Genomic DNA, 16,473 nt, shown 5'->3' with positions numbered 1-16,473 from the left:
GTAGAAATTTCCATAAAAATAAATTCACAGAAATAACAGAAAAAATTTCAGCCTTTGGGCAAAACTTATATTTCTCGAGAGTCTATTCTGAAAACATTATCTTTGTACTTGGAGAACTTAATTTAATTACAAACCACTTTCCGATTTAATTTTGATATTATATAATTTGATTCAAATGAACTTATGATGAATTTGTGCGGGTTTTTGTTGATTTCTTGAAGGATTTAAAGGTATGAAATTTCAACAGTAATCAAGCATTTATCCCTAAAAGATAATTAGCACACTCATCTAAATAAGCGTACTAAATTTTGCGAGGAAATTCATGGACGTACTTTTTGTCTGTTCTGGAACAGAAGGAACTTGCAGAAGTAATTGTCATAGTTAATCATGATAACCTAATCAATCACCTTATTAATATCTTTAATTCAAAATATATCATCTCAAGTAACACAAAAGAAGAAGGATCCGTCAACACTCTTTCATGCCTTATGGAAACAGCTTCCATTTATTGTTCAAAATTAGCTTTAACGAAACCCTTTTCGTTTCGTGGCTAATCCTTCTTCATTTATGTCGCTCTGGGTCAATGTCATCTTTATGGATTGAATTTGATTTATTGAAGTTTCTCGGAAAAGTCTTTATCATTTTGCTCAGTTTATAAGTATGTAGGATTCTAACATGCTTTATTTAAATGCTTAACTAGGTCCATTTTATTACTAATTCTTGTTTCGTCGGTTTTTACAGAGCAAACAATTTTAAACTCTGCCCCAAACTAAACTGAACGAATGATTCTAATAAGATTCTAATAATTGTTACTAAATCTCCTATCAACCATCTTTAAATTGGATTATTTAACTTCAAATAATTCTGACAAAATTATTCCAATACCCAACATTATCATTTTCATGAATTTTTTCCCCATCAAGTAAATTATAAAAGAAACATTTTTCTTCTTATTCATTTCCATCCTATTGTCTTGTTCATTCATAAAAAGAAACCCTTTTGCTCAGTATATTACGTCTTTGTTATCCCATTTTTCCTTATTTTCACTCTCTTTAAACAGTCTCAATGTGAAAATGAAAAATGAAAATCTATCGACAAAATCCATTAAGCGGCAACAAAATAAATATTTACATTTTCTTGTTCTCAGGCATGAGATGAGAAGGGAAAAAAAGTTAAGGAAGTAAAAAAAATGATGATGGAAGCAGGGATGGAAGTTATTTTTATCCATGCTTGAGAATTTTACGTCTCGTTAATTATCACTTCTCGCGTTCACTCTAATCTCCGTTGTGTTTCCTATTAATTTTGATTTACTTTTTCATTATATTATAAAAAATGAGGGATTTTTTGGGATTTCAATTCTAAATGTTAATACAAAATGAGGAAATAGAAATGAGTTAAAGATGTAATGACTGGGTTGTAGTACGTGATTTATATTTGGAAGGAATTTCTCATTTACTGTGACTCACAGCCTGTGAATTTAGATTATTTTTTTTCAGTCAGATTCAAGTAAGAAATTGAATATGTATATAGAAATGATGCTAATGAAGCATAAGTCTCTGATCAGAACAAATTATTGGAAGTAAAGTGACAATTTCATGTTAACTAATAACTACTTAAAGAATTGTCATTTGGAATCCAATTTCGAAAATTTTGATGAACACTGTCAAGCTTCGAAAATTTACTTGCACTGGTTCAATCCAGATTGCATAAATTCATCAAGGAAGATGTGGCCGTAATTTGCCTGTCATGAAACACTTGTGCCGATCGGGAATGATTTTGTGAATATCTTTTGTGGCCATACAGATCAGCTGTGATTTATGGATGAGATTAGTCTCTCTCATTTGACGTCTCCAACTGGATCTTTCCCTGACTGCCCTTTGCCAATTGTCAATCTCAAGTTCCACACAATCTCTATCAACAGTCTCCTTCCAAGACTTAGTTTCATTGTCGTAAATATTTGAACAAGTCAAATTGAAAATGTCAGTTCTAAATCTAGACATTAACTAGCTATGCTTACTAACCCTAACAGGCAAAGATACCACTTTAAGGATCCGTAGTGGCCCTTCTGTACCATGAACGCATACTCTTTGCCTGTTCTTATAACAAGCATTTCATTTAATATCGACAACTTTCTAATTTTCCACAAAAATTGTGTAGGAAAACGATTCTGAGAATGATTTAAAAAATTCAAAAGAAAATTCGAGTCAATAAATCCTAAAAGATGTAATTATATAGCCCATCAAGCAGCAGCTTTAAAAACAACCCTAAAATGATTTCGTTAAAAAAAACCTACATATCAAAATATTATGAGAGCATGTCATAAAATAAAATTCTCAACATATTTTTTGAGTCAGCAAGGAGGATGAAATCTTTTATTCATAAACACATCCTCCACATATCACAAGAACTGAAATATGTTACATAGGAAGTGGTGAGAATGTAGCTAAAAAAACTGCCAAAAAAAATTTTTGTCAACGACATATGTAACATTACTTCATCAATCTTAATTAAAAAACCAGCTTGCGCATTTATGGGAATAATTTGAGAGACAAATGGATGTCATATCTTTCACATCATGTCATAATTTATATATTCTATGGGACTCAGTGGTGGGCAACCTTATTTATCGTATCACATCTTGGTGGTGCTTACTTACTTCCTTCGCTGACCGCACAGATCAGCTGTGATCTATGGCGTCACTCAGTTGACATCTAAAGCTGGCTCTATCGCTGGCTATCCTATGCCAATTGTCAATAACCAGTGCTACACTGTCTCTATGAACAGCTTTTTTCAAGAGCAAGAATACCTTGGTGGTAAGCCTCGAATAAAGCCAAACATGACATATGGACCCGGACCTTCAAAAGGAAAATGTTCAAAATTTACCAAAAATTCCAAAATTTGTATGGAGTTTTCGACTTGTTGAAAAATCGGGACATTTTGAGGCTTTGTCGAGACACAGCAGCAAGGTACAGCAGTGTCCCGGCAAAAATACAGCAGATGGCCGCTCTACATATGGATCATGACATTTCCAAACATTTTTGGTGACATCCTAATGTACCGCGACACAAAGTTTGCCCACCCCTGATTCCATCTGATGTCATCCCCTTTCATCATCTTCAATTTCTCTTATTTTGATCGATAACAATAAGAAAACAAACAGTTCAGTTCTCTTTTCTTGTTGACTAGCCAGACCATCAATAGCCTGATAGTGTCCTGAGACAATGTTATGACAATAACATTTATTTCGTATGTGTCTGTCAATTAGACAAAATCTCTTTCGCAATAACGATTATGTTGACAAGAGTGATGTGAAAAAATAGAATTGAGAGGGACGTCTGTGGACGAGAGCGATTTTGGTCCAATTAATTAAGAAAATTAGCTTTGAAAAATAATCCATAACATTTCGTTTCGAGTGACCTAAAGCCACATAATGTTGTCTATGGTGATATCATTATCCTGCTATTATTGTCTCCAGTGTATTATGGACAATGGTTGGGAAATTTAATGAATATTAAGACGTATGCATAAAGTATAATCTCTCGGTACATTGCCTTGACAACTTCGACTCATTTTTCTTATTATTCCTTTTTATTGCATTTACAAGACTGGAACTGTCTAAATCGATACCGAGTACTGAGAAAATAAAAACATTTGGATTATGCTGACTTGAAATAATGGAGGGAAAATGATTAATTGGAGAGAGATAAGAAGATTCATTTGAATAGGAAATAAATAGTAGTAAGATGTATGGCATAGAATTGGGGTAGGAAAAATATTGGATGTCATATTGAGAGAGCTTTTGTTCAGGTTTTATTGAGTTTGTATGAAATATAACAAAAGTTTCTTTTGTTTACAGATAAATTACGTTCTTTCTGTGATTGCTTTTTATTTGGTAGTGTTGTAAGGATTGTGGCAATCCTTGTTATAAGGACATGATGTCCCAGTTGATGCAATTGCTTTGTTGATTAAGGAACCTTAATGATTACCCGCGATATGCAAATTAAATAAATATTTGAGGTTGTCCAAACAGTTCGAAAACTCAAAATTCTCTCTGGAAAGCCTAATCATGGAGTCTTTAGGTTTTAGTCCATAATTTGTGACATAATGTATTGTATCACACCATTAACTCGACTTAAACGAAAAAGGCTTTGTAGCTCCATTTATGGCTTTTTAAGGCTTCAGCGGAGTATTGAAAGCTCCGTAGAGTATGTTTCTCGCAAAGGGAACCGGGAATTACATATTCGGCAATTACACAGTCCCAAAAATAGAGGTTTTAGACCCTTTCTTCTCCACACCGTAACGCTTTGTAGCAACATCATGAATATCATGAAATGTATATTCTATAATCAAATTGCACCTTCTCCTGCCTTCTATCCTAAGCGTTATTTAATCTTCAAACTATCGCAAAATAAAAATTCCAATTCGGCACAATTCTTAGACTTTCAAAATAATCCATCCAGCCTTCAATAACATTCACTTATTTTTCTTGGCATAAATCCCCAATAACAAATGCCATTTCAATCATTTATTAGTCAATTTAATGTTTTCTGCTCCCTTATGTCCAATGCCAATAAAATTCTTGTCTTTTAAATGAATTGAAATTTTCCCATAAATCGTATATCCGATATAAAACTGATAAAAAGGAATCGAAAACAATAAAAGTCAACCGAAAGCAAGCAGACGAACCACAGAGCGAGAAATAGCTGTTATTTAATGTATGTGTTACTGATCTTAAAACAATAATCAAAGCAACACAAACGAAATCACACAATAAAATAAATCGAATGTCATTTCCGATACTTTTTTTTAAGATTTTAGCCATCATCCATAGTCAATGAAAAACGACACGCTAACCATTTTTTGCGATTAAGTCAATAAAACAGCACATAACAGCTTTAGGATGTAAGAAATTAATTTCTATTTATTTTTCTCTTGTTTCTTTGTAGGCTGGCTTGGGTCCGCATCATGGGCGATGTCATTATTTTCAGCATCAATTGTGATTGCCATGTGCCGTCGTAAATCGACACGTCTTGTAGCTGTTATCGGCGGATTGGTAATAGCTTTAGGAATTTTATTTGCATCATTTGCTACACTTGTACATCAAGTAGCTTTAAGTTATTGTAAGTATACTAAAAATGAACCTTAAATTATCGATTAAATGGCAGGAACTTATCCATAATAATTGACTACAGTAAAAAAATCTCAAATTTCGTTTATTGCCTCTCAATTCATCTGACAAGTAAATGGCATAAGTGAAAGCTTCCGTTAATGTGGATCCTTCCTACGCTGAAAGAATGAAACTTTGCTTGAAGTAATTGCTATGGCATAGTCATTTTACTGTTGAGAATATTTACAAAGGCAACAGTCAACAACTTTTTTTTTAACAATGAGCTATTTTGAGAGACTGTTGGTTGGATATAAAAGGGCAATTCAACAATTAGTCCAAAGAGAGTTTTTGTCTCAAATTCATTTTGTACCCTAAAGTAATATTGGGTAGATGGGTATCCAAAGTATCATCTGACGTAATTAATTTGGTATAAAGTTCAGCAATATCAGATCTTAACAAGTTCAGATTTCCGTGGGATTTGTCAATGTCTGATTAATTTCAGGATTTACGGAATTGTTGTCTTTACTATGGTTTCCAGATGTCTCGGTGTCTGACAAATTCACGGGATCGAGACAAAGACTTCTTGGAAATTTCCTGTGTAGTTTCGGTCTTGATCTCGAGTATTTGTTCAAATTGAGACTTTAAGAAAAACTAGAAAAGACAACAATTCAGGAAATCCTGAACTTGATCCGACATCGACTCGGTCATGGTCTCTGCATCAACAACCCTTATTCTTTACCGATACCCAAAATCCAAATGCGCTTCAGATGCCTTAAATTCTTCATTCCAAATGTCTCTTCATGCCTTTCTTTTTTATTAGCACTTTTTTTGCGCCTTTATTTCATCCGTTGATATAACGGAAACTTTTCTCACTCTCATTAAAGTGCTCATTTAGTATGGATGGTATTTTATGTTATTTATACAATAAAACTTCGAAATGAAATCAGTAAGGAAGAAAAAAAGTCTCATAGACATAATGAAATATTTCCGTCCTTCTCGTTTAGGTCTTGTTGTTGGTTTTGGAGCAAGTTTAGTGCGTGATTCCGCATCTGTAATGATTGGACATTACTTTAAAAGACGTCGGCAATTTGTTGAAATGATTGTGATGGCTGGTGAAGGAGTTGGTATAGCACTCTTCTCAGTAATAATAAAGGAAGGAATCGGGTTAGTTTTTCACATCTATTAAGTTGTTCATCTTCAAATTCAATCTTCTCATTTTTCATTTTTATTCAATTTTTCATCAACATCCGACAAACGTACAATGATGCTCAACAGGAAAATTGGATGGCGTCTAGGATTACAATTTGTTACAGTGCTAATGTCGACAAGTTTCTTCATGGCTTTGCTATACCGTCCAGCATCTCTCTATCATCCACAACGTAGAGCGATATTACATCTTAAGAACTCAAGGAAGAAGGTAATCATCGTCTTATTGTGTCTTGCTGAATCATATCATGACTTTTTAAACTTTCATTTTATAATATCTATCGTCATTGAGAATTGCTCTCAACTTCTCGGAAGGTTGAGTGGGTTAAGGGTGAATGTCTTCGAGTCATAAACATTGTATATTATGCCATTATTAAAGTATTATTGCTTATTATGAAAGCTTTCAATTCAAGACATTGTATGAAAACTTGAATATCAAGTGGAAATGTCTAGTCTTTTGTGACCATGGAATCGATTGAATTTTATGGTCAAATAGTCGATTGGATTGTAAACTGATGTTTTGAATAGTGGAATTATGTACAAATATCTAGACAAGTCCATCTTTTGGGTTAAGAATCCATAAAATCAAGGTTATTTAAAGCTTAAAAACTCATCGGATGTTAGCAATTCTGAAATTATTTACAAAAGCCTCCTGAATGACACAAATTGGTAATTGATCCAAAATCCATCACCAACCCGAGTGGACAACTTGATATAATGTTTAGTTAATTACTTGACTTGATTTAATGGAACGATTCGGAGAAAATGTCATTAGTCGTCAGTAGGTCTAGACATTAACTAGACATTATGTCAATTTGTTCTCTCGGACAGTCGTGGCTCTAGTATGGTGCCTGATTCAAACTGAATTTGGATTCGAATTCAAACCGAATCCAACACCAAGCCAGATTCAGGTAGGCTTGTTGTCGAATATTCGATCGATTAACCGATTTGAGCTATTCAGTCCTGTTCTTAGTAACCCAACTCTGTCCCACACTCATCTCATCCACTGATGACTAGCTTATCACATTATCTATTCTCATTGCATCGAGAGAGAGCTTTAATATAATCAATAAAGATAGTGAATGTGATGCTATCTAATGAATAATATATACAAAAGGGTAAAGCTTAACTGAATCAATTGGAATGTTTTCCTCCTACACAATTTTTCGGGTACTTCCATTCATTTAATTTAAAATATATTTTTGATATGATAAAGAAGAAATTGGAAAAGATAATTTGATTTTTGGGGACTGCATACATATATGGAAATGGAAATGGTCTAATATCAAATTTATTCTGGATTTTTTGGGAAAATGGAACCACTCATTTCCATATCTCTTTTTAGGTCAAAGAGAAAAAGACTCATCAACAAATGCCGAAACAGCCATTTATGGACTTTTCGCCCTTGAGATCTTCCACTGTTCGGATGTTATGCATTTTAGCATGTATTGGTGCTTTTGGTATCTACACGCCTCTCTTCTTCTTGGTAAGATATCCATAAATTCCTTAAAATAACTGTAAAATTTTAACATTTTAAATTCCATTTTCATTCATAGTCCTTTTATGGATTTCAAGACGGTTACGATATGCAAGATTTGGTGCTTCTTCAAACATTTTTAGGTTTATCAATTGCTGTCGGTATAGTGGTGAGCGGCTCATCAATCAATAAAACGTGCCAAGTAGCAAATCGTCGAAAAATTCGAATATCTCGTCAATACATTTGTCAAGGCTGTGTCGTACTAGTATCGATTTCAATTGTAATTTTTTCAATGTTATCAAACAATTATCATACATTATGTTTTGTTACTTGGGTATATGGATTTGGATTGGGAGGATACAGATGTAAGTGGATTTTTTTTTCAATATCCGAGGATGAAAAAGATGGTAATGTGTGATGGAACCCGAGTTAAACAGAAATGCCTTGGATGTATGGATGGTATGGACATTGTTTGAAGGTTTGAGGTCTATAAAGCTTTTGACCTTCTGTTGATATCTCGCTCAGCTAAATTTGATTATTCCAGAGATTCAAGTCAATTTAAGTTCGCTAAAAAAACGATTAAAATTTGCATGAATTTTTTTTCTGCCAACTCTTGTGAAGTATATCATTTTATACAAATATCAATCAGTTCTTAGTGAACTATGGTGAATTCAATTGACTTAGATCTCAGGATTATTTTCATTCTTGTTGGATATCATACGCAACCTATCATTTTAATCACTCAAACCCATTTCTGTACTTCACGGGATTTTTCCTCATTTTACCACACAATACACAACTTTTGATTCCGATATCAACCCTCAATTCAACTATGAAATTTAAATTTAAATGTAAATGTTCTTTTTCAATTTTGTATTTTTATCGAATATCCAAAAAAATCCTTCAGATTCATTAAAAATGCTTGCGTTGGAGAGAATTCGTGGAAAATTTTTTACACGTGCATGGGGTAAGTTTGTGTATTACTACATAGTATGTTAAACTCTTATTGTTCCATTTTTGTACGTGCTTAGGTTTCATAAAAGGAGCTGAATCAATTCCTGTGCTGATATCAATACCTTTAACTGGATTCCTTAATGATGCATCATTAACACACGGAAAGGCTGGTTATTATATATGTTCAGCATTGGTTGCCATTTCTGGTGTATTAATGTTTTTTATTGGCTATCCGAAAAACACATCTAAATTCTCAATGAACGGGTAAGTTGGAACTAAAAATATAAAAAAACATTTTAACCTCAAAAAATTCAAAATTTGCTAACCTCAAAAATCATTTCCGCACAGATCAGTTCTGTCACGATATAATGGAGCATCAACAGACTGTGCTGGCAGCGGTGTTGGCTCATCATTTCGCTGTAATAATCCTCAATGGCCAGGTGCTTATTATCCATCATCCGATTGTACAACTGGCACACCACATCATCATCACCATCAACATTATCCGCCTCAATATAATCATCAATTTGCCAATGGTACAACAGCAAATCCTCATCGAAATTGCCGTAGTAATAATAATAGTAATGCACTGCCTCCGCATGGACGTTTACAGAAAAGCTTATCATTTGCTTTTCAAACGCCTGCGATGATGAATGAGTCGAATCGTGGCAGTTGTCAGAATCAATTGAATACAATCAATTATCCAGAGAGGAGCTTTTCAAGGTTTGTTGTTGGCATCTTTAACAAAATTCAATCAGCATTCATATTTACATGATGAAAATTCTTTTCATTTATTGACAGATGTGATATGATGTACCATAGTCAACGCCAATATCCAAATACAGCAACAGCCGCATCAAATGCACCATATACAAACGGTCTGAATTCACGTAGTCGTAGCGTACCGGAAGGTTTAGCACATCCCAATGGAGACATTCATTGGAATTACAATCGCACAATTGGACCCAATTTTCAACAGCAACAACAGCAACAGCATTTTCATCAGCCACATTCACGTTCACAATCGAGGCACAATGTTACTGTACTAGAACAGATCACAACATCCGTTTGACCAAAAATAAATTGTCAGAATATGTTCATATGCATATGTGTGTATGTACTCGAAGGAATTGTGGCATTTATCTCATAGTATTCAATGTTGTATATTAAGATGAGACAATTTTGTTGTTACTTGAATTTAATTCAACGAATCTCATTTACATTGTGACACATTCTACTTCCTTCACATCACACAACTATTTTTCATGCATGAATAATTAGTTTTAAGTACATTCAACACATCAGACGACAGTGGAACAACAAATTATATGTTCAGAACAAAATGGAGATATGCTACAATGTAGAACATGATGAATTAGTAAGTTTGGATGCAAAAACTGATTTATTAAATTTCATCACAACAATCTGTCTTGTTTGTAATTGTTCTGAATAACTTCATTGGATTAGGTCTAGACACAACTACATGATTTATAGGAATAATTATTCAGGTTGCTTTAAATTGAGTTATTGCTAATTAAATTTGATTCAATTTTCCAGTAAGTTGCAATTTCAAATTTTCTTCATGCAGATTTAAAGCTTAGAGCTTTTGAAAACTCTGAAGTTGAGCTTTTTAATATGGAAAAACTTGCGATTTAAAGCTTTAAGTTTGCTTGGAGTTTATGCATTTATGTCAATCATCATGGGAAACATTAGAGAATTACTTAATGCTTGGATGGGAAAATGTGGTCCAAATTGGGAGTGAATCAACTGGCAGAAACAATTGATTCCATTGAATCCATGGAAATTGTGGAATTTATGAAATCTATTGATAAATTTATAGAAATCATGAAATTTAAGAATTTTTCGTAGAATCTATGGAATTCTTGGATTTAATGTATTAATTCGTAGAAATCCAAATTCCCGAATTATGATTTTGTGAGAGCTATGATGAAGTAAGGAGGAAGGGATGGAGTGAGTCAGGAGCATTTTATCATAGCGTTAGGTGTCAAAAAGGCAACAAAAGGCTTTTTATCAATTTTCAAAATTTTAAAAATAATTTAATAAATTTTCAAATATTTTACAACATTTCTTAAAAATTTCAAAAATTTGAATCAAGTTTCTTGAATCTTCAAACACAAAGTTGTGTCTAATTCATCCTAATCCACCAGAAGACGCTGTCAACCAAATTTTAACACAATCGCAAATAATTCACAATTTTTATACTAATATTTACATAAATATCTAATTAAAAAATAAATGTTAAGAACCAGAATAAGTTACGAGAAACGGGAACTAGAAATGAAAAAAAGAAAAGAAAAAAAAAAAATTAATAAAATTCTAAAATTCCCTCGTGTTTTAAAAAGATTCTCTTAGTCTATAGATTATCATAATATTAGATAAATGAAAAGTTTTTAAATGAATTAAAAATTAAATTAAAATTTAAATCAAAATAAGAAAAAAAGTTGTAGTTGTATATGTCTGTCAACGTAGTTAGTATAATGTGAAATTGTGCACGTGTCACACAAAAAAATGAAGAAATTTATTCCAAATATTATTTACCATAAATGTGACTATTATTTGACTTTGCAGAGTTGATTCTATTGTTGAAAATTATTTTGTTATTTTTAAATCATATCTTTGTGTATAATTCAAGTGACTATGACCATTACGAGAAATTCAAGAACTTTTGAGGTTATAACCATTAATAACGAGGATTCATAGCGTTTAAAAACTAAATTTTAAGCAGAATTGGCCGAATTTTAAGAGTCCAGATCCAAATAAGACGTCCACCCTTCAACTATTTAAGGTGTCCAATCTCCAAAAGTCCAATTAAGTGACTCTGATGGAGTCTTGAATCAACTTTCTTGAATTTCGGACCCCAACGAGACCGGAAGCAATTCAATAGTGAAGATCTGCCAATTGTGATTATTAGAGACTTTCCACTCAAATTCTGAGAGATGGTCTAAGACAGAAGTGGTCAACCGTTGTGCTGCGACACGCTGATTTGTCGTCGAAAATGTTTAAAATTGCCCTGAACCGTATTTCTTAATTGTTTTGGTCAAGGTTTACCACCAAGGTGTGCTGCGAAAAATATATGTTTGCCCATCACTGGACTTAAACGAATCAACGCCTTCACACCTTCCAACTCTCGCCACATCAGTCTCACACACCAATCCTCAAAAAAGTAATAACAATTTTTTCTGCTTACGTAAAACGTTTTGTGATCATTTCAGTATCATTGAATTAAAAGTCAGTCACTAAAAATACGTCTCAAAATTGAATTCAATTATGATACAGAAAATGCGGAAGAAAGGAAACAAAAATTTTATTCAAATTGAATTTTTATGAGAATTTATTTTTTATTGTTTCCCACACAATTGAGAATCTGTGAAAAAGGAAGGAAAAATAATCAAAAAAATAGAATTTCTCGATTTTCATAGGAAAAAAAGGAAAGTGAATAAGGCTTGGCGGTGCTTTGAGCCACCTGAGCCGTTTATAAAATTATCATTTAAGTTGTTTATGTACATTTTGTTTTGTTTCTGGTTTCTATGGGATATCTTAGGAATATTTTTGGAGGACTTTGTAGGGATGCAGTAAGAATTGTTCATATCAAGTCGCGCAATTAGTATTGAAACCTTATAATTTCTAAGAAATGCTACTTTATACTCGAGTAAGTCATATGACAGTCATTTGAGCCACTTTCTAAATTTCACCATTATGATGTGTTACTCAGGATACCAAGAATCACCAAGAATTCTTAGAAAAGGAATTTGAAACAAAATTTTCAATCCTTATTCAATATTCAAAGGTTTCAAAACCAGTCCATCAATTATTTCCTACAAAGCCACACCAAAACCTCCTATTTGCACATCCAGAACAAACTTTTCAAGCTCTGAGTATAAAATCAAATCGAAATGATTGTGAAAATAATAGATTAAATATGAAAAATTAAATATAAAGTTCCACAATAATTGATTCTAATTTATGTGTATTAAATAATAATTTATATGAAAAAAATGAGGCTCATGTTAATAGATACAATGAATGAATTGATAGTTAACGTCATAAAATGTAAAAAAATTATAAAAGATATTAATATATTTTAAAAACTGATTGTAAAGGGATCAGGGATGAGATTGTTTGGAATTTGAAGAGGAGATTGTATGAAGCTTTAAAAGCTACATTTTAAAAATGTTTGAACCAAAGTCTTAATTAGTCAGTTTCTTTATCCTTACGGTAGTTCTATTCCGAAAACACACTGCTTAAATGACCAAAAATACGGCATCGAGATAGCGCCACTCTGACTGTAGGTTAGATCATGCCTGAGTTCGAAGTCGATTCGAATTTTATAAGGAACCGTGACGACTTGAGTAGAAATTTTCATACAAAATCCGAATTGACTTCGAACTCTTAATCTGGTCTCAGGACAGCTTCAATTTTCGAACAATATTACGCCGTGTGCTATCCGGGAATGTTAAAAACATTCAGAATTGACATCTAAATGTTCTTAAACCAATAAACATTTACACCTGCTTATTTCAAGCTATTAAACATTTCCGATATTCTACAAACTTCATGATTGAATTCAAATTAAAATATTCAAATCGCCCTTTAAATGCTGAAAGTAACAGTACATAATGACAATTAAGTCATTAGCATATTAATGGTGTGAGAACTAAGCGGAAGAACAAAAAGGACGTAATGTTAATGACATCTTTAAATATCATGTTAAATTAATACAAGCATAAAACCCCAAAGACAGAATGAGATGAAAATTGAAAATTCTTCGTAAAATTGAATTTGTGAATATTTTAAAAGCTCTCGATGTCTTCAAATTCCAAACGATTCTTTTATGAATTCATAATTTTATTGCCAATAATTTATCATCTTATGAAATTTTCTTGTTGATTTATTTAATATTCAAAAATTTATAAGCCACTTAAGTGACGTTTATTGAAAAAGGTTTAACTTCAATATCAGTTAATTAAGTTTAAATTCTAACTATATTTAAGTAAAAACTGTTGTTATCTTTTAGTTATTTTAAATAAAAACGAGAAGAATAAAGAAAAAAATTTATGAATCTATTATTAAATGAAATTTATTGACTTTTGGTCTAGACTTTTATGCAATTTATTGTAAAGTTTATTTTATTTGCGTGACTATTGTAGTTATAAAAGAAGTAAGTATGTCCCCGCATAGAAAATTTATTTGATAAAGGTGTAATTGGAACATTGTTTGGTTTGATGGATGCCAGTAGAAAGGAGAAATTTTATTAAATTCATGATTAGAGACAGTAGAAAGTCTGCATTAAATTAATTAAACTTTCTAATAGTTTCAAATTCAGTCTGAATTTAGACGAATCCAGAAGAATCCATCCAGAGTCAAGCTGGCTTGGTTTTGTCTCAATGCCAGAGTTATTATGACTCGGTTTTGGATCGATAAATTACTTGTGGTATTCTGGATACATAATTCAGAGATTAGCCTCTGAAGAAATCAAACCTACGTCTTCAAATAAGACGTGGTCTCAAGTAAGCCTCAAAGGCCTTACTCCAACATCTTAAAACTGTGACCGATCAAGCTAATTAAAGCTAATCTAGCTGTAACCAACTCTTTCAGAAATTATTCAAACTATTACAATTCAGATCGACAACAAAATTATGTTTAACGTCAATTAACATAAAAATCTCAGCTCAGTATTGCTGGTTGCATAAATTTCATTTCTTTTACGCTTCACAGATTCATAATACGCATATTCACAAGACATCAAACTTGAATAAACAAAGAAACAACAATACCACTGAATGTTTGAATTATTTATCCAAACATTGCGTCAAAAATTTACTTTTTTGATACAATATCTTAAAGTAATGGATTCTCTTACCATAAGAAGTGCTCCGTCAATGAAATATCTTTGATGCTGAATATTTTAGGAAACAAATGAAGCAAATATGAATATTTTATCTTGCAATTTTTAAGGTGATTTTTTATGATGTTTACATCTTATTGTTCTGTAGTTGTTTTTCTCGATGCTGTTGTTAAAGATGTACTTGACTGTAGCTAAATCACAATCTATCTTATGACTCAACTTAGTTTATTATTGTTTTATGATGAATTTTTGTTATCACTAAACTCAAAAACTTGTCATCGAAATTCTAAAAATTTTCATAATTATTCACATTCCTAACTGTAAATCCAATAAACTTTCTGAAACAAAACATTGTAATACATTTATTTACGTCACAAAAAATACTAATTTTATTAGTCAATTCTCAAAAAACAGCGTCAATAACGTCAGTTTAGATCTACATATAATCGAGTCCAAACAATATTAATAAAATTAAATAATAAATAGCTTTAGTCAATCGATAGTTCAGAATCGCCTCCACAACACTGCCATAAGAGCACAAGAAGTCATCAATATTGCAGCATTTGCACCGGTCACACTAACAGCACCACTATGTGTGGTATGACAATTTCCATTCGAGTCACAAGTTTGTTGTACACAATTTGCACCAGGTCGACTGCAAAGATCATTGAAGTTTGGTTGTTGTGGAAAATTTGGGAATTGCTGTCCATTGTTGTTTCCAGGCCATTGTGCAATAACCACTGTTACCACGAGGGACATAACCACAATAAATAATGCTGATGCTTTCATATTTTCCTCTGTCTTTTTTTAACTTTTATTATTATTTAAATTAAACACAAGAACTAAATGAGATCGACTTTGTTTGCACGTACGACTAAGTCAGAATTCTAGCGCTGAATGAAAATAAAAGCGACGAAAAAAGTAAATTTAATTTGATGTTCAGTGTTAAATGAAATAGAGTTGGGAATGGATTGTTGAGGTAATTATTGATTAAAGCGCATTAAAATTCATGAAATTCTGTGTGCTTTCCGGAATGATATCCATATACTTATTGCCATGATTCATATGGGTAAGCAATATGAAGTTTGTCTGTTGCTGAATTTTGAGTGACCTTGAAGATTGAAACTCGTTTCAAGTTCCAGTCAAACTACTAAAAACTGGTCAAAATGAATGTAAATACATGCTAATTACATTATTCAGCTCCAAAAAGTCTCTCAATTTCTCTTTTTCGCTCTTTTTTCTTCGATTTCTTTTTCGAGCGCTGTACTTAAAAAAATAAAGTCGAAGATCTGAATGTTGGTGAGTCACATTGTATACTTTTGTGATAATACTGTTTGTATTTACATTAGGGCAGGTCGCTTCCTCTCGTAGACACGGGAATAACATTTCAGGTTTTTTGTTGCTCACACTAGCCTCAATATTTTTTTATGTCTGAAATGATGATTTTTGCATAAATAATAATGCTCAACAAGTCTCTGTGGAAGCTCGAACAATAGTTTTTTTGTTATCGAAATTTAATGTTGCAATCATGTTAAAATTTTATGTCATTGCAACAGCCAATTGCACATCTAAAATATATTGTACTTATTCAAATATATTTACTCTGACAGTTGTCACCTCGACAATATGATTCATTTGCATGAGGAATCATTATGTCGCTAAATATGGATTTCAATATTTTATGACATGAGTCTGAATGTTGAATTTTGAGCTTGTGAGGTTGTTTTGGCGGTGAAGGATAAGGTACTTTAACAGCTATGACACTTGTTGTATTCATAACATCAGCAATCCAGAATTAGACGAGATGATCGCTGGATCTTAGAAGATAATTTGAAGTGCTTTTTCTTAGCAAGCACAAAGCGG

The 16,473-nt window shown here is 32.3% G+C and overlaps 1 protein-coding gene across 1 annotated transcript in view; it reads left to right on the top strand.

The window, feature by feature from the left end:
* Positions 1-12,999, top strand: part of LOC139097260 (monocarboxylate transporter 1-like) — a 203,102-nt gene extending 190,103 nt beyond the window's left edge. Inside the window, exons 7-15 of the mRNA XM_070649049.1 lie at positions 4,947-5,120; positions 6,112-6,271; positions 6,383-6,524; positions 7,659-7,799; positions 7,870-8,155; positions 8,698-8,757; positions 8,822-9,008; positions 9,093-9,467; positions 9,546-12,999. Coding sequence (XP_070505150.1) covers positions 4,947-5,120; positions 6,112-6,271; positions 6,383-6,524; positions 7,659-7,799; positions 7,870-8,155; positions 8,698-8,757; positions 8,822-9,008; positions 9,093-9,467; positions 9,546-9,816 — 1,796 coding nt within the window. The 3' untranslated portion in view covers positions 9,817-12,999. The remainder of the gene's footprint in view (positions 1-4,946; positions 5,121-6,111; positions 6,272-6,382; positions 6,525-7,658; positions 7,800-7,869; positions 8,156-8,697; positions 8,758-8,821; positions 9,009-9,092; positions 9,468-9,545) is intronic.
* Positions 13,000-16,473: the final 3,474 nt, after the last annotated feature.

The sequence above is a fragment of the Chironomus tepperi genome, unplaced genomic scaffold (genome assembly GCF_022539635.2).
Source record: "Chironomus tepperi strain 1889 unplaced genomic scaffold, CSIRO-AGI_Ctep_v1 contig_418, whole genome shotgun sequence".
Taxonomy (NCBI): Eukaryota; Metazoa; Arthropoda; class Insecta; order Diptera; family Chironomidae; genus Chironomus; species Chironomus tepperi.
This window is presented reverse-complemented; position numbering and strand designations above follow the sequence as displayed.